General features: G+C 47.7%; 1 protein-coding gene across 5 annotated transcripts in view; it reads right to left on the bottom strand.

The window, feature by feature from the left end:
• ACTR3B (actin related protein 3B) overlaps positions 1-18,578 on the bottom strand; it is a 238,026-nt gene that overhangs the window by 98,384 nt on the left and 121,064 nt on the right. For 2 of the 5 annotated variants that reach the window (XM_073887529.1, XM_073887524.1), the window contains 2 exons: positions 2,725-2,789; positions 1,391-1,942 (listed from right to left, as the gene is read on the bottom strand). The exons of 2 other annotated variants lie outside the window; for them this stretch is intronic. In XM_073887529.1, coding sequence (XP_073743630.1) covers positions 1,846-1,942; positions 2,725-2,789 — 162 coding nt within the window. In that variant the 3' untranslated portion in view covers positions 1,391-1,845. Of the gene's footprint in view, positions 1-1,390; positions 1,943-2,724; positions 2,790-18,578 lie in introns of those variants that run through there. One more of the 5 variants, XM_073887530.1, reaches the window with a different exon arrangement.

The raw sequence follows: 18,578 nt of genomic DNA, 5'->3' as shown, positions 1-18,578 counted from the left end.
ATGTGAGGATCATACAGTGCAAGAAGAACAGGTTGAGAGGAATGGCAGGCAGGACTCAAGAATCCTTAGTCCAAGTCCCAAATGCAATGTGCAGAGTGTCTATAAAAACCAGATGGGAACAGGCTGTCAGGACAGCTTCACTCCTTCCTTAGAAATTATATTTGTTACTATGCATTATGTTCCAGGTGCAGAGCGAGAAGTTGGTTCAACCAGGAAGCCAGTGGCAGAGATAAAGATAGAAAGTCAATAAGGATTCAGAAATCCTAAAGCTAATTGAAAAGTCAATCATTTAGACAAATCAGTTTTCCCAAAAGACCAGAGTAAAAGGCAAGACAGGCAGTCACCAGGGAGCAAGGTGGAGACACTTGTTCGTGTTTGGCTGTTACTTGTCATGTTCTATGGTCATTGTCCTGACTTGTTCTTCCCGCTAGACTTTCCCTCCAGATGGAGGCGCGTCTTGAGCTGACACAGAGCCTGCGCATGGTAGACACACGATCAGCTCTGGATGATGGATGGGTCTGTGGACAGATGGAGAAATACGTCTGCAAAGCAAGGAGTGAAAGAAACTGGCCAAGCGAGTAAGACAGGAAGCCAACTCCGGCATGTCAGGGTCAGGGTGGAGCCCACAACCCATTTGCTGCTGGGCGCAAGAGCAGGAAAGGAAAGGGCGGGCGGGAGGAAACCCAGGATTTTTCAAGGTTAACAAGGAAACAGTAACTTGACAACGGGTTGCCATGAGGAGTAAGCACGATGATGTATCTTCAGTGTTTCCTGAGTGTTTGACTCATGGTAAAAGCTGGTGGTGGTTATGGTGGTGACGGTCGTCACGGCTATAGTGGAGCCAGGGGGAACTGTAGGTGTTGTGGCAAGCCTGGTGGCAGCAGTGGGGGGTGGGGGAGGTGGTAACAGCTTCCCTGCAACTCTCCCATCAGCCGACAAGGGTAAGGTGAGCCCTCCAGCAGAGGCCAGCCCACAGGTTGGGGGAAGTGTTCAGAAAAGGTAAGAAGTCGTGCTCACCCGGAAGCTGTAAAGACAACACTCCCACGCCACCCGCACCACTGTGATGGAGGAAAACAGCAAGGACGTATCTGTACAAAATATATTTATTTCAATACCGTTTGAATGTTTTTAACTGTATTTGCAGATCAGCTTTCTACCCCTTTCTCTCTAGTCTCCATCTCCAGAAATTTGGGGAGGAGGAGGGAATCTTGTTCCCAAGTGTGGAAGCAGAGAACCCACTCCGATCTCAGTGCTGGTGAGGACGCAGAGAAGCTGGGCGTCCAATGTATAATGTGCGGCCACTCTGGAAAACAGCTGGACCATTGCTGACCAAAGCTAAACATGCACTTGCCATAGAGCCCAACACTCACAGTCTCGGGCACGCACACACACACACAAATGTTCATAGCAGTTTTATTCATAACAGCAAAATAATGAAATGCCTTTCAGTGGGTGAATGGTGACTCAAACCCTGGGTCACGCATGCAGTGAAACAGCACTCAGCAATAAAAAGGAGCAGACTTGTTTGCACAACCGCCCGAACAGATCTCAAGGGTTTAGTGGGAAAGTCAGTCTCCGTAGGTTACAAACGGCAGGATTCCACTTATACAACATGGTCAAAATGACAAAAGTGCAAAGACAAAGAACAGATTACTGGTTGCCAGGGTACAGGGGTGGGCAGCATGCGTGGGGGGTGCATATAAGAGGATCCGCCAGGGAGGTCCTTTGTGTTGATTTTGAATATTGATTTTGGTGGAAGTTTCATGAATCTATGCATGGGATAAAAATGCACAGAACTGTACACAAGGACAAACACAAATAAGGAGATGAAAATGTACTGAATTCCTAGAGTCGATGCAACGTGGTCTGGACTCTCTGCCTCCCATTTACCAATGAATGCCACTCAGCAGGAGTGCTGGGTGCTCCGTGTAATGCAGATAGACTGAGAAGAAAAAGAGAAAAATTAGGCTTAATTTCAAGTCCCAATGGAAATATTTTTTGAAGTGAAAAGAGTATGCATTTAATGGGATGCTAAGAGGTTATTACACACAGAGGGAAAAAGGTTTACCTTAAATAGGCTACATAGAGATGACACCAAAAATGCATTGAAACAGAAAAAACATAGTGATTTCATTGGAGAGCCATGTAAGTGCCTCTGTTGAGTTGAATCTTTGGCTTCGGTTCCAGATCAAAACTAAAATCATCCAATGCTTCTTGTTCTTAATTGCAATCTCCCACAGCAACACCCCCTGATGGGCTGGTCAGCACCAGCGCCAGGCTCCCACCATGCTCAGCTCTGATCCTCACCTCAGACACAGGGAGAAAGGCAGGAAGGGCTAAATTCAGTAGCTCACTGAGGAATTCCAATGACACCAAACGTAGGATGACAAACTGTGGGGGGGAAACCTGCACAGCCAAAACAAATCTCCCAGGAGGTATCAATAAAGCCAAAGATCCAAAGGGGTCTTTGTCCCCAGCTACAATTTGGTGTCATGTAGCAGCCATTGTCCTTTTGAATTATATATTAATAAGAACAGCTTTGGTTCCTGTAGCTGGCAGTTACTTTTTTCCAAGACAGCAGCAATAATCCCAACTACATTTGCATTTTCACTGTCTAATCTGTCCAATCTGTAGAAAATAAGCCACACACACACACACACACACACACACACACACGAAAGATCGAAAACAAGCCACAAAAATATTGGGGACGTAGGGACTCACCTTCCATCTCTCCACTTCCCAAAATGAAGTGATCTGCTGTCTTCCCTCAAGTGTTGCCCACCCCACTGTCAAAGCAAAAATCACACCAAAGTGAAACAGGCAGGGAAGGTTTTATTCAGGGCTATTGCAACAGGGGAGAGAGGCCAGAACTCAGTCTGAGCTCCACTCAGCTGGAACAAAGGGCAGGAGGAGTTTCAGGAGTTGGAGCAAGGGGGATGTCTCGTTTGTCCCATCCCCAACTGCCTTGACCCAAAAGGAAAGCAAACTTTTCGTCTTCAGGACAGGAGGTAGTGCTACAGGTAGAACAAAGCACCCACAGAAGTCAGGCTCAGCACTCCCCTGGAAAACAAAGGTGGGGCGCTATCCCCCCAGATGGTTACACTTCAAAGAGGTAGCTCCAGGTCTCTGAGAAAGACAGGCCTGAATTGTCAAACTAGCAAGAGGCTTCAAAAAGATTTACATCTCAGGTGGGCAGAGAAATAGTTCACAAGTGTCTAAGTAAATGGTCTATGAAAAGGAAGGCAGGGCCAGTGACCAGGGAGGTGAAAGGGAAGCCTTCATCCCGAGGCGCCCACTCCCCATGAGCTGCGGGTGCCATGGGGCATCCCTCCCCTCTCCCATTTGTGCAGAAATGAGTGCTTCCCACTGCAGGATGTGAGAGCATCCCCAGGGCAGAAAGCCAGGGCGCAGCTGACATTTCAGGGGAGCCCAGAACCCTGTGACCATGGCCATTGGCCCTGGCCGTGGCTGGACCCCGAGGCCTGGCCTGATGGGAGGAGAGGTCGCCCACAGAGGGTGTCTGACTCAGCCGGGCTTGATAAACTTGGCAATCGTTCACACTGCAGGGACACAGGAAACACGGCGCTAAAGCTGAATGTGGCAAAGCAAACAGGAGGCTGGAGAAATGCAGGGAGCTGCAGGGACGGTGGGCGGCACAGGAGGGAGAGGTGCTGAGCCTTCTCCCTGAGCCCCGCTGGTGCAAGACTGCCCCGGATGTCCCCCAGAGAGCCTGTCGTAGCCTCACCATGCAGAGGGAGGACCCCCGCGGGACAGGCCAGGGGCCCTCACCCTCTCGTCTGTGTGCATAGGTAGCCTGTAGATCAAAGACACGTTGGGAAAATAGAAATTAGATTTGCCTAGAAGGTGGTATAGTGTGGGGAGAGAGAATGAACACACACACACACACACACACACACACACACACACACACACCACGTAAGGGAAGGTCTTTGCTCGTCAGCTAACACAAACTGGGCCAAGGACTAATATTTTGCCGAGGACACTGTATTAAATGTGAGAACCCTATTAACACCATCCATATGAGAGGTCACAATGCTTCGCAAGTCAGATGAACAACGGCCTCTCAGTGTGTGATCGGAGAACAGGAAATTGCCACAACAAGCATTTTTTTCCCGTTAATTCTTCTACATGAAATAATTGATAACATGTCAAGCTCTCCCTTTAAAACATTCATCTTATGCATGTGCTTCTTGGTAAGATATTCGAGGCCTGTAGCAAAGCAATTATTTATTTTAACATTTGCATTTAAACCAAATGGTATTAAAATTCATCATGGCTCCATCCCTGATCAGACAAAACTGAGGGCAACTCTATCTCAGCCCGGGTTTCTGAAGCAATCGATCCTCCAAATAACGAGATACTCTGTGGCCAACACAAATTATAGCTGACTTTATTGTATTTGCCATTTAGATATGATTGTAACACCATTAACAAAACAAATGTCCCGCAGTATGACTTTCTGTCAACAGCGAAGTCAGCCTCAGGCAACAGTGGGCCAAGAAAATCCCCTTTGCTTTAAGGACACCAAGTCCATTTTGTTAGGTTACGGATTTGGGGGGCGGGGCAGGGGGGAGGGGGGTTCTAAATAAAGCAGCCATTCCTACAGGCCTGCCCACACACACAGTGTGCAGAGGGCCTCAGCTGCAAGAGGTCTTCACTCCCTTCCAGCAAAGGGAAGAAAGTGTTTCTAGAGTCCGCCTGAGCCCAGGAGCACTTTATATTCAAGGGAACACTCCCTGGGTGAACTTTAATTACTGGTGAAATATGATCCCGGCTAAGTCAAAGAGGATGACGATTCGTTCTTGTGGGACTCGAATCAATACCCCAGGATCTCCCGAAGAACCAGTGATTCGCATATACTGTTTGTTTCTGTTCCGTTTCAACCCCAGAACAGTCTTCGGGAGGAGGGGCGGACAACCACAGCTCCTGCAGAAAACAAGCGACGTGGAGGCCGGTGTGTCGCTTTGTCGGATGATGACCCGGCCCTGCAGCGCTCCCCCCACCCCCTGGGCCCCGCTTCCGTGGGAGACACTAGGGCCTCCCGCTCCCAGCAGGAGTTAGCCACGACCTTCCAACCACACACTGGCTTGGGCAGCTTCTGTTTTTTTCTCCAGCACGCTGGAACTGACCAGGGAGAACAAGGTAAAGGTATTCCATTAAGATGGCTAATGTTTTTCCCCAGTGGGCCACAGTTATAACACCCGAAACGAGGATACCCACGCTGGCAGAACAAGCCCTGAGACCAGCCTCATGTCCATGAAATCCCAAGGTGCCACCTGGTTGGGGGGCCTGCCTCCTGGAAGGTCCCTTTGACCCAGTGTCACTGAAACTCCTCGGCCCCAAAGGCAGCGGAATGGTCATCAGACCTGCTCTGTGTGGAAAGGAGGAATCCGCCCAGCTCAGTGACGTCGGGGGCCAAATGGGCTCCTTTCCCTCTAGCCAAGCTGGAGAATCAAGCCTTCATTTCTCAGACCCTACTCACTCAGAATTTGTGTCCACTGACCTTGGTCTGGGCTGTAAAATACTAGCATTAATTTTTAAGTTAAATTTAAAACTTAGGGGGCGCCTGGGTGGCTCAGTCGGTTAAGCATCCGACTCGATCTCAGTGCAGGTCTTGATCTCAGCGTTGTGAGTTCAAGCCCTGAGTTGGGCTCCATGCTGGGTATGAAGCCTACTTAAAAAATAAATAAATAGGGGCGCCTGGGTGGCTCAGACAGTTAACTGTCTGCCTTCAGCTCAGGGCGTGATCCCGGGGTCCTGGGATCGAGCCTTGCATCGGGCTCCCTGCTCAGTGGGGAGCCTGCTTCTCCCTCTGCCTCTGCCTCTCCCCCTGCTTGTACTCTCTCTCTCTCTCTCTCTGTCAAATAAAAAATCTTAAAAAATAAAAATAAAAATAAATAAATAAATAAATAAAATCATATATATATATGTAACTTTGAGTTTTCTGGAAGTTTTAAGGATCATATTAATAAATGTAAAAGAAATGTTTGCTAAGAAATAGCATGAACAAGGGGCGCCTGAGTGGCTCAGTCGTTAAGCGTCTGCCTTCAGCTCAGGTCATGGTCCCAGGGTCCTGGGATCGAGCCCCACATCGGGCTCCCTGCTCCGCGGGAAGCCTGCTTCTCCCTCTCCCACTCCCCCTGCTTGTGTTCCTGCTCTCGCTGTGTCTCTCTCTGTCAAATAAATAAAATCTTAAAAAAAAAAAGAAATAGCATGAACAAGATTACAGTATGCACATTTAACCTAAATAAACAGGACAATTATTTTTGAATATAGAGAAGGGCCAGTTAATATACAATAGGCCAAAGTCAAATATGAATCATCATTAATGATTCATTCGTTAAAACAGAGCCTTGGAGTTCGCATGAACAGAGGATATTTTGCGCGTCTCACTAATGTTTTGTATGAACTTGAAGGTGGTGCAATAACAGCTGTTTAAATGACTGCTGTAACTCAGACTGCAAGACGCCGTCTGGCCTTACCCCAGTTAGTCAGGATAATAAGTCTCAGCCACATTTACATGTGCATCTGCCTACAAGATGATGTTCCTCCGGGACCTTAGAACTTCGCTGAGACGTGCACGCACTTAGGAAAATTTGAGAACAGTAGCAAGCCCGTTAGTAGTTCAGGGACCCAAAGCTACTACAGAGCGGTGTGGGTCTGCGCAGCAAATGATAGGTCAGGGGGCCCACCGTACAGGGAGAAACGTTTGCACAGCGAGGAGTTTGGGAAAAATGGGAGGGGGCTCTGACGTGAGGAGGGGTGGTTGCACCAACAGGGGCAAAGACCACAGGGTGTCTCTGGGGCCATGATGGAAGGTAGACATTGGCTGGATCCGAGTGTTCATGCCACAGTGCCTTCACCTCAAACAGTTTTCGTGGTGCCTTTTCACAAAAGACATGAACACAAGGAAAATCCTTAAAATCGGGTAAAATGCCAAAATCAATTCGGGGCGCCTGGGTGGCTCAGTAATTAAGCGTCTGCCTTCGGCTCAGGTCATGATCCTGGGGTCCTGGGATCGAGCCCCACATCAGGCTCCCTGCTCCGCGGGAAGCCTGCTTCTCCCTCTCCCGCTCCCCCTGCTTGTGTTCCCTCTCTTGCTGTCTCTCTCTCTGTCAATCAAATAAATAAATAAAATCTTTAAAAAAATAAATAAAATGCCAAAATCGACTCAATGAAAATAGAAAAGTAAAATAATTTTACGGCTTAGGAAATCTAATTTTTTAAAGATTTTATTTATTTATTTGACAGATACACAGAGATACATTTCCCACTTTCCTCCAGCAGAAGCTTCTCGTGGGAAAAACACCCGATTCCATCATTTTCTTCTCAACCCTTCTCCCTGAGGACACACGGTGGCTCCTCAGCTCTGCAGGGACAGGATCCAGGCCTCCAGCCCGGGAGACGGAGGGTGGCCCAGCTTCTCCCACATCCCCATCCCACCCCAACCGCCCACCTGCACCGCCCCCAGGACAAAACAAGTGGAAAGCAGGGCAGTGGGACGTCTTTAGCCCAAAGCGTCTGCAAACCAGCCAGAGAGGGAGGGGACTGGGTCTCGTGTAACAGAAGAAGCTGATCAGAGTGGGTTTGTAGAGCAAGCACGGTACAGGAAAATCACCAATTGCCAAATGGCCCTCTAAAACTGCGTAGACCCGCAGCCTATTCAACATCAATATACCACCTGGCACGAAGCGCAGCACAGCCCCTGCCCTCCGCTGGACCGGGACCCAGCAAGCGGCTTCCGTGAGGACCAGGGCAGTGACGGCTGCTCTCGGCCACGCGCCGGCTGGGTCTGCAGGCTCTGGACGCTCACTCGCTGGGGGCCTCCCATCGCAAGGGGTGGTGGCAGGTAAGACGACCGGCCCCAGCCGTACCAGGGGCATCCCTACGACCTTGAGCCCTTGTGCTGAGGAGGAACCCCCCCAGTCCATCAGGTGCGCGTCCTGCCAGCACACCCAGCCCCGGGGCGGGGGGGACCCTGGTGGCAGCTCTTCTACCTCACTCGTGCTCTGAACTGCCCTCATCTCAGGGAGGAGACCCCAGCTTCTCGCTCCGGAAAACGCTCACCGGGAATTTTATTCTCTCTCTAGCCATCTCAGAAATTAAACTTGAGGGTTTGACAGGCCCTCGTGTGGGGCAGATCGGCACGGCCCCCAGCATACCGACCCCCAGCATTTGAGTCACATACAATACGTGTGTGTGAGCCCTTCACTCTGCCCAGTTGTCCTCCTTCCTCTGGGTTTTACTTGAATTTGGCAGGTCTGGTAACACCACGGGTGCCCAGATGGGTACCACCATCTCCCAAGTTCTATGTGCCCTGCCCAGGGTTGGATGCAGGTGTGAAGGTCCTGGCTCTTTCTCATAGACAGTCGTGGAGCAGAGGGAGAGCTCCTGTATGGGGAAGGGGCTCACCCACCCCAGGCTGGAAACCGCCCCCCCTTCAGGTGCTAGCACTTTAAGATGCTCCATGGGAAGCAGGTGTGGCCTGCAGGGGGCTCACTGAGGACACATACCTGAGCCTGGGATGGAGACCACACAGTCACTACTTTGTTGATGCCAAAAAAAAAATAGCTATTTGTTACAGGGGTTGCTTGAGAATTGCTGCAATATATAATTTGCTGCTGTTGGTCCTCAAAAACTCATAGAGGCAATTTATCAATCAAAACCATTTGCCCATGAGTATTGCTTTCATTTGTCACGGTGCGGGCAGCTTTTGAGTTTCTGAGACGTCTCCCACTTACACACACTTATGATTCTGTAACTCTGGTCCTGGGGGTGGAATGCTTTCCCTCCTGACCACCTCCGAGTCTTCAGCTGAGCTTTGGGCAAAGGGGAGTGAAAACACACACACTTGGGCTTAACCAGATACTAGCTCCTGGTGACACCAAGCACTTCCTGAGAAACAGCTGCCAACACATTGTCTGGACCTGGCATTCCGTGGACGAGTTGCTGTGACTGATCGCTGCCTTGCGTGGCGCCAACTAGGAGCCCCCAGCCACTGATCGAGTGCAGACGGCCAGACGACAGGAGGACGATTCATTACTCCCAGAATGCCGGCTCCTGGGAACAGGTGAAGAGTCAACATAAGCCGGCACATAGATGGTGACTGTTGACAGGGAGGCACAGCCCACGGGCACAGGGGACCAGTCTCCTCACAGATCAGGGAGCTGAGACCCAGAGGGTGAAACCTCTGCTGGTGATACCCGGTGGAGCCAGGCACATGGTGTGTTTCCAGGCTGCTTTGTGTTTCCAGTTGTCAACGTTGGTGAACGTAGGCTCTGACCTCAGGCCACTGGAGAAAGGCAGGTACCCACCCAGGGATGCCAGCAGGGACTCTGTTCCCCTGAAGCCTTGGAGCATAAAGGACCCTCTGGTAAGGACCTTCAGCTGCCTTCCGTCTCAGTGTGTGTCAGAAACAAGTCTCCCCATGGGCCCCAAAGCACTAGAACCAGAATCGCTAATCCTGCATTGAGAAAACATCTCAGATGCCAGAAAATCACCATGAAACTTGGAGGTCCACGTGGGGTTTCCTAGGGTAATTTAAGAGCCAGCTACTTGAGGAAGGGGAAATGGACAGCTCCCTGCCTTGTGAGGCTTCTCTAGATAGCGCTGCCCTTTTATTCAGCTACTGTCTAAGAGGTGGGGGCAAGGCCAAGGGCACAGCATGAGGAAGACCACCCAAATCACCCAATGGCGTATGAGGGGCTCAGAAACACATACGTGTTTCTTTCACGGGGCTAGTGAGTAGTCAGGCTTCTCCAGAAAAAACAGAACCAACAGAAGAGAGACAGAGACAGGCAGAGAGACAGAGACAGAGAGAGGGAGAGGGACAGAGAGAGAGAGAGACAGAGACAGAGAGACAGAGAGGAGAGAGAGAGGGGAGGGGAGTGTATTTTGGGAATTGGCTCGTGCAGTCAGGGAAGCTGAGAAGTCCCCAGTCTGCCACCTGCGAGCCAAGAACTGGGAAAGCCAGTGGTTGGTATGAATCAGTATGAGTCTGAAGACCCAACATCTAGGAGCTCCCAGGTCTGAGGGCAGGAGATGGCTATCCTAGCTCAAGAACAGAGGAAAACTTTGCTCTTCCTTGGCCATTTTGCCCCATTTGGGCCCTCGGGGGATCACACAGCCATGAGGGAGGATCTCATAACTCAGTCTACTGAATCCAGTGCCAATCTCTTCTGGAAACGCCCTCACAGACACACCCAGAAATTACATGTTACCAGCTATCTGGGCAGGCATCCCTTGGTCAACACATAAAATTAACTATCACAATGTGTCAATTAACCTTATTGTAACAGTCATTTCCCAGTATATATGTGTATCAAACCATCACATTGTGCACCTTAAACTGGCACAATGTTATATGTCAATTACATCTCCAAAAAGTCGGGGGGAGGGGAATTAAACACCACAGCTCCTATTCCATTTCCACTTTTCTTGGGAGTCAAAAAACTCAATCGTGGCCCCAGGCGTGATAATGCCTAACTGTGTGGCCTCAGGAAAGTCACTTCACCTCTCTGAAAAGTTCAAGGGTTGGGCTCGGTTAGGAGTCACAGGTGAATGTCCTCGGGCTGGATAAGAGTAGCACTGTGTGAAGAAAGCAAAGTGTAAGATAAAAGGAATGGTGGGGCCTGGGGTAAACAGGAGAGCCTACAGGAGCATCTAAAAATATTCCAAAGAAATGTAAGTGCAACCCACAAGAAACACTCCTACCGGCTACAAATCAGCACCCCCAGAACTGCATGGTCTCTGAAGGTTGCCATACATAAAATTTCTCAGCTCTAAGATCTGTATGAGGTAAGGCAGATTATTCCCCAAAGACATGTTTCAATCAGGATATATTTGGCGGTCTGAAATACAAATCCACACAGCTATCTCCAGGAAAGGGGGGCTTATAATGGAGTACTAGGTTTCAGAAATCACAAGAGAAGCTGAACAGGGCCAGGGCCACCTCCAGAGACCCCAGGGAAAGGATCCCGGGAACCTTCAGCTTCATGCCTCACCACTGATGGGACGGGTTACCCTACAACTGTCGGCTTCTTCTCTATCCCTCCACCCCCCGCTCAGTCTCTAAGTGCCCACCTTCAGATTCCACAGGGAGGATTCTTTGGACCTCTCCTAGACCGGGTGCCTGGCCTTGGCCAAGCAGCCATGACCAAGGAGGACTAGGTCACATGGTTCAATCACAGCTCTGCAAGAACTGCTCTTATGAGACCGTGGGTGGGAGTAAGCAACAGAGCGTCCCAATACAAGGTCAAAAGGGAAAGTATTGATTTTCCCAATGATGTTTTCTCCTGAGCGTTTCAGATAGTCCCTCTCTAATGGCACCATCCTCCTGCTAGTTCACGGATAAAATCCCTCCCGCTGCCTTCTTGGTAGCTTTGCTTCCTACCAGCGTCATAAGGAGCTCCCTGCCCTGTGCCCTCCCTGGCACCTGTCGGCTGGGTGGGAAGGGGGCCCAGAAGCCGAGCGTGTGGCTAGGACATCCTCCTGTGACCAGGAGGGAAGAGATGCAGAGCAGCTTTGCCTCCACGTCATTCATTCTCAGCACATATGAGATGTCGTGGGGCTTTATGAGTGCTAAATCAGTTTTATTGGCCATATGATTTGATTGATCTTGTTAGTCTTGACAAGAAATCAATTGGAAAAAAATATATGTACCTTCCCGGAATGGGCTCTCCATCTTAAGGTAAAAGAACAATCTAACAAGCGTGGAGGAAGATCCAGGGAGCAGCCTTGATAAATATGACCAAGCCCAAGGCCCTGGGAAGACGCTGCTCTCTGGTCTCCAAAGCCAGGAGGAAATGAGGAGAGAGATACATTTAAAGGGATCCGGTAAGTTCAGGCATGTCACCTCCAGACGGGTCTCAGAGCTTCAGAAAAGACCCCCAGCTGTGTGCCCACACATGCCTCAGGCTCCCACCACGACATCACAGGGGAAGAGCCCTTACGGAGACCACTAACATGCTGGAAGGGGAAGACTGTCTTGGGTCCAAATCATCCTGACTCTGCCATTCTCTAGCTGAGAGACTTTTCCTTCTCTGCCCCTCAATGTGCTTATCTATTAAGCAGGGGTAACAGGACCGTCCGCACAAGCCCACCGTGAAGAAGGGCGAGGCTGGTGTGAGCAGAGCATGCGCCGAGCACCCACGCTGCGCTCCACACCTGGGGGCCAAGGTACGCCCCTTACTTCCTTTGACCTCTGGCTCTAAAGGCAAATCTGGTGCTGGGTCAACAAAGGGCAAAATGCCTCGGGCTACAAAAGCCAACAGACCCGGGTTCGAATATTGATTCTGACAACATCCCCAGCTGTGAGGTCTTTGTTTCTTTGTCTGAGGAAGGACCCGGCATCAGAATCCCTTGTAGTGCTGGATGAAAGTGTAGCATGCACAGGGTGGCTTAAACACCAGAAATTGGCTTCTTCAAGAAAATGGCAAATAGCCAATGAGGCTGGTGCCGTGGGAGGGCGTGGAGGGCCCAGGGCCCTGGAATGGGAGGCTCTGGCCGCAGGACCCAGGGTCATGGCCTTGGCCATGGTTGTGGGCGTGAGCAAGGCCACAGAGCTCACCGAGGCAAGGCTGAGGCAAGGAAGGGACCCCCATCACCCAGCTGGGCTGCCTGGTCAAGGACATGAAGATCAAGTCCCTGGAGAAGAGCGATCTCTTCTCCCTGCCCATCAGGGAATCTGAGATCATTGATTCTTTCCTGGGGGCATCCCTCAGGGATGAGGTTTTGAAGACTCTGCCGGTGCAAAAGCAGACCTCTGCTGGCCATCGGACCAGGCTCAAGGCCCTCGTTGCCGTCGGAGACAACAATGGACACATCGGTCTGGGTGGTCAGTGCTCCAAGAGGCAGCCACTGCCTTCGGTGGGGCCATGATCCTGGCCACACTTTCCAGCATCCTGTGCGGCGAGCCTACTGGGGGAACAAGAGCGACAAGCCCCACACTGTCCCGTGCAAGGTGACCAGCCGCTGTGTCTCTGTGCCAGAGCATCCCGTCCCTGCCTCCCGAGGCCCTTGCATACGGGTGATGGCAGTCTGACAACCGCTGCCCCTTGGCCAGGGACTGTACTGTCCCGCCGGGTGACTTTGCCAAGGCCACTCTGATGCCGTTCCCAAGACCCACAGCTGTCTCACCGCTGGAGATATCTCTGGAAAGAGACCATGTCCACCACGTCACCCTATCAGGAATTCACCAACAGCTTGTAAAGACCCACACCCGAGTCCCCGTGTGGATGACCAGGCTCCAACTGTGGCCACCAGTTAGTCTTATACAAGAAAAATAAAGTGAATTCAAGCCATTTTTTTTTAATTTTATTATGTTATGTTAGTCACCATACAATACATCATTAGTTTGTGATGTGGTGATCCACGATCCATTGTTTGCATATAACACCCCCTGCTCCATGCAGTACGTGCCCTCCTTAGTACCCATCACCGGGCTAACCCATCCCCCTCCCCCCTCCCCTCTAGAACCCTGTTTGTTTCTCGGAGTCCATCGTCTCTCATGGTTCATCTCTCCCTCCGATTACCCCCCATTCATTTCTCCCTTCCTTCTCCTAATGTCCTCCATGCTGTTCCTTATGTTCCACAAATAAGTGAAACCATATGATAATTGACTTTCTCTGCTTGACTTATTTCACTTAGCATCATCTCCTCCAGTCTCATCCATGTGGATGTACAAGTTGGGGATTCATCCTTTCTGATGGCTGAGTGATATTCCATTGTATATATGGACCACATCTTCTTTACCCATTCGTCTGGTGAAGGGCATCTTGGCTCTTTCCACAGTTTGACTATTGCGGACATTGCTGCTATGAACATTGGGGTGCATATGGCCCTTCTTTGCACTACATCTGTGTCTTTGGGGTAAATACCCAGGAGTGCAATTGCTGGTTCATAGGGTAGCTCTATTTTTAAATTTTTGAGGCACCTCCACACTGTTTTCCAAAGTGGCTGTACCAACTTGCATTCCCACCAACAGTGTAAGAGGGTTCCCCTTTCTCCACAACCTCGCCAACATTTGTTGTTTCTTGCCCTGTCCGTTTTTGCCATTCTAACTGGTGTGAGGTGGTATCTCAATGTGGTTTTGATTTGAATTTCCCTGATGGCTAATGATGATGAACATTTTTTTCATGTGTCTGTTAGCCATTTGTATGTCTTCTTCAGAGAAGTGTCTTTTCATATCTTTTGCCCACTTTTTGACTTGATTATTTGTTTTTTGGGTGTTGAGTTTGAGAAGTTCTTTCTAGATCTTGGATACCAGCCCTTTATCTGTAGTGTCATTTGCAAATATCTTCCCCCATTCTGTAGGTTGCCTCTTTGTTTTGTTGACTGTTTCCTTTGCTGTGCAGAAGCTTTTTATCTTGATGAAGTCCCAAAAGTTCATTTTTGCTTTTGTTTCACTAGCTTTTGGAGATGTATCTTGAAAGAAGTTGCTGTGGGCGATGTCAAAGAGGTTACTGCCTATGTTCTCCTCTAGGATTTTGATGGATTCCTGTCTCACATTGAGGTCTTTCATCCACTTTGAGTTTATCTTTGTGTATGGTGTAAGAGAATGGTCGGGTTTCATTCTTCTGCATGTGGCTGTCCAATTTTCCCAGCACCATTTATTGAAGAGACTTTTTTCCATTGCATGTTTTTTCCTGCTTTGTCAAAGATTATTTGACCATAGAGTTGAGGGTCCATATCTGGGTTCTCTATTCTGTACCATTGGTCTATATGTCTGTTTTTGTGCCAGTACCATGCTGTCTTGGTTATCACAGCTTTGTAATGCAGCTTGAAATCAGGCAACGTGATGCCCCCAGCTTTGTTTTTCTTTTTCAACATTTCCTTGGCGATTCGGGGTCTTTTCTGATTCCATACAAATTTTAGGATTGTTTGTTCCAGCACTTAGAAAAATGTCATTGGAATTTTGATCAGGATGGCTTTGAAGGTATAGATTGTTCTGGGTAGCATAGACATTTTAACAATGTTTATTCTTCCGATCCATGAGCATGGAATATTTTTCCAACTTTTTGTGTCTTCTTCAGTTTCTTTCATGAGTGTTCTGTAGTTCCTAGAGTATAGAGCCTTTACCTCTTTGGTTAGGTTTTTTCTGAGGTATCTTATGGTTTTTTGATGCTATTGTAAATGGAATCGTTTCTCTAATTTCTCTTTCTACGGTTGCGTTGTTAGTGTATAAGAAAGCAGCTGATTTCTGTGCATTGATTTTGTATCCTGCCACATTACTGAAGTGCTCTATGAGTTCTAGTAATTTGGGGGTGGAGTCTTTGGGTTTTCCACATAAAGTATCATGTCGTCTGCGAAAAGAGAGAGTTTGACTTCTTCTTTGCCAATTTGAATACATTTTATTTCTTTTTGTTGTCTGATTGCTGTTGCTAGGACATCTAGTACTATGTTGAACAATAGTGGCAAGAGTGGGCATCCTTGACGTATTCCTGATCTTAAGGGAAAGGCTCTCAGCTTTTCCCCACTGAGGATGATATTCGCTGTGGGTTTTTCATAGATGGATTTTATGAAGTTGAGGAATGTTCCCTCTATCCCTATATTCCAAAGAGTTTTAATCAGGAAAGGATGTTGTATTTTGTCAAACGCTTTTTCTGCATCAATTGAGAGGACCATATGGTTCTTCTCTCTCCTCTTATTAATGTGTTCTATCACATTGATTGATTTGCGAATGTTGAACCACCCTTGCATCCCAGGGATAAATCCCACTTGGTCGTGGTGGATGATCCTTTTAATGTATTGTTGGATCCTATTAGCTAGGATTTTGTTGAGGATTTTGGAATCCATATTCATCTGGGGTATCGGTCTGAAATTCTCCTTTTTGATGGGGGATTAAGGTAATGCTGGCCTCATAGAATGAGTTTGGAAGTTTTCCTTCTGTTTCTATTTCTTGAAACAGCTTCAGTAGAATAGGTGTTATTTCTTCTTTGAATGTTTGGTAGAATTCCCCAGGGAATCCATCAGGCCCTGGACTCTTGTTTTTTGGGAGGTTTTTGATCACTGCTTCAATCTCGCTACTGGTTATTGGCCTATTCAGGTTGTCAATTTCTTCCTGTTTCAGTCTTGGCAGCTTATAGGTTTCCAGGAAGGCCTCCATTTCATCCAGATTGCTCAGTTTATTGGCATATAGTTGTTGATAATAATTTCTAATAATTGTTTCTATTTCCTTGGTGTTAGTCGTGATCTCTCCCCTTTCATTCATAATTTTATTAATTTAGGTTCTTTCTCTTTTCTTTTGGATAAATCTGGCCAGTGGTTTATCGATCTTTTAATTCTTTCAAAGAACCAACTTCTAGTTTCGTTGACCTGATCTACTGTGTTTCTGGTTTCTAATTCATTGATCTCTGCTTTAATTTTAATTATTTCTCTTCTAATGCGTGGCTTAGGCATCATTTGTTGCTTTTTCTCTAGTTCTTTAAGGTGTAGAGTTAGTTGGTGAATTCGGGATTTTTCTATTTTTTTGAGTGAGGCTTGGATGGCTATGTATTTCCCCCTTAGGACCGTCTTTGCAGTATCCCATAGGTTGTGGACCGATGTGTTTTCGTTCTCATTGATTTCCATGAATTGTTTAAGTTCTTCTTTGATTTCCCGGTTGACCCAAACATTCTTGAGCAGAGTGGTCTTTAGCTTCCAAGTGTTTGAATTTCTGCCAAATTTTTTCCTGTGATTGAGTTCCAGTTTTAAAGCATTGTGGTCTAAGAATATCCAGGGAATAATCTCAATATTTTGGTATTGGTTAAGACCTGATTTGTGACCCAGTATGTGGTCTATTCTGGAGAAAGTTCCATGTGCACTCGAGAAGAATGAGTATTCTGTTGTTTTAGGGTGGAATGTTCTGTAAATATCTACGAGGTCCATCTAATCCAGTGTATCATTCAAAGCTCTTATTTCCTTGTTGATTTTCTGCTTAGATGATCTGTCCATTGCTGTGAATGGAGTATTGAGGTCTCCTACAATTAACGTATTGTTATCAATTAACAGTTGGCTTATGTAGTTGGCTGCTCCCATGTTGGGGGCATAGATATTTACAATTGTTAGATCTTCTTGTTGGATAGACCCTTTAAGAATGATATAGTGTCCTTCTGTGTCTCTAATTACAGACTTTAGTTTAAAATCCAATTTGTCTGATATAAGAATTGCTACCCCAGCTTTCTTTTGAGGTCCGCTGGCATGGAAGATGGATCTCCACCCCTTCATTTTCAGTCTGGATGTATCTTTAGGTTCAAAATGAGTCTCTTGTAGACAGCATATGGATGGGTCCTGTCTTTTTATCCAATCTGCAACCCTGTGCTGCTTTATGGGAGCAATTAGGCCATTCACGTTGAGAGTGATTATTGAAAGATATGAATTAATTGTCATCATGTTGCCTGTGAAGACGTTGTTTTTATAGATTGTCCCTGTAAATTTCTGTTGTATATCACTCTTGGGGTCTTTCTCTCTTTATAGAACCCCCCCCCTTAATATTTCTTGCAGGGCCAGCTTAGTGGTCACATATTCTTTCAGTTTCTGCTGGTCGTGGAAGCTCTGCCTCTCTCCATCCATTCTAAATGAAATCCTTGCTGGATAAAGTATTCTTGGCTGCATGTTCTTCTCATTTAGTACCCTGAATATGTCTTGCTGGACCTTTCTGGCTTGCCAGGTCTCTGTGGATAGGTCTGACGTTATTCTGATGTTCCTCCCTGTGTACGTAAGGAATCTCTTCCCCCTAACTGCCCTTAGGATGGTTTCCTTGGTTCTAAGATTTGCAAGTTTTACTATTACATGCCGGGGTGTTGGCCTGTTTTCCTTGAACTTGGGAGGGGTCCTCTCTGCCTCTAGGATGCGAATGTTTGTTTCATTCCCCAGATTAGGGGATTAGGGAAGTTCTCAGCTACGATTTGCTCAAATACATCTTCTAGTCCTCTCTCTCCACTCCCTCCGGGATCCCAATTATTCTGACATTGGAATGCTTCACGGTGTCACTTATTTCTCTGATTCTATTTTCATGGATTCTGAGTTGTTTTTCCCTGGTCTCCTCTTTTCCCTTTTTATCTATTATATTGTCTTCCAGGTCGCTTATTCGTTCTTCTGCCTCACTTACCCTAGCTGTTAGATTATCTAGATTGGATTGGATCTCATTGATAGCATTTTAAAGTTCTGCCAATTCAGCTTTCATTTCTGCCCTTGGAGACTCAATGTTGCCATTAACTGATTTCTCCATTCTAGCCATTGTCTTCACAATTGCTAGCCTGAACTCCATCTCCGACATCTTGGTTATATCTGTGTCCATTTGTAAATCTGCAGCGTAAGTCATAATCTCTGAGTTTTTTCTATTTTGGGGGCTCCTCCTCCTAGTCATTCTGTTGATGGGTCATTCATTTCATTCCCTCAAACTTCTGTTTGAGGGAATGTATAGAGTCCAAATTATTGACCAGAACCCAAGCAAGATGCACCTGTTTTCTAGGGACCTTAGGGTTGCTGGCCTCTTGTTTTCCCAGCCTGTCTTCTGGGGGAGGGGCCTGCTGTGCTGTTGCTCAGGCAACCCTGTTTGGGCGGAGTTGCCCTGC

Source organism: Callorhinus ursinus, unplaced genomic scaffold (genome assembly GCF_003265705.2).
Source record: "Callorhinus ursinus isolate GAN/ISIS: 27379988/994484 unplaced genomic scaffold, GSC_fseal_2.0 scaffold80, whole genome shotgun sequence".
NCBI classification, from domain to species: Eukaryota; Metazoa; Chordata; class Mammalia; order Carnivora; family Otariidae; genus Callorhinus; species Callorhinus ursinus.
This window is presented reverse-complemented; position numbering and strand designations above follow the sequence as displayed.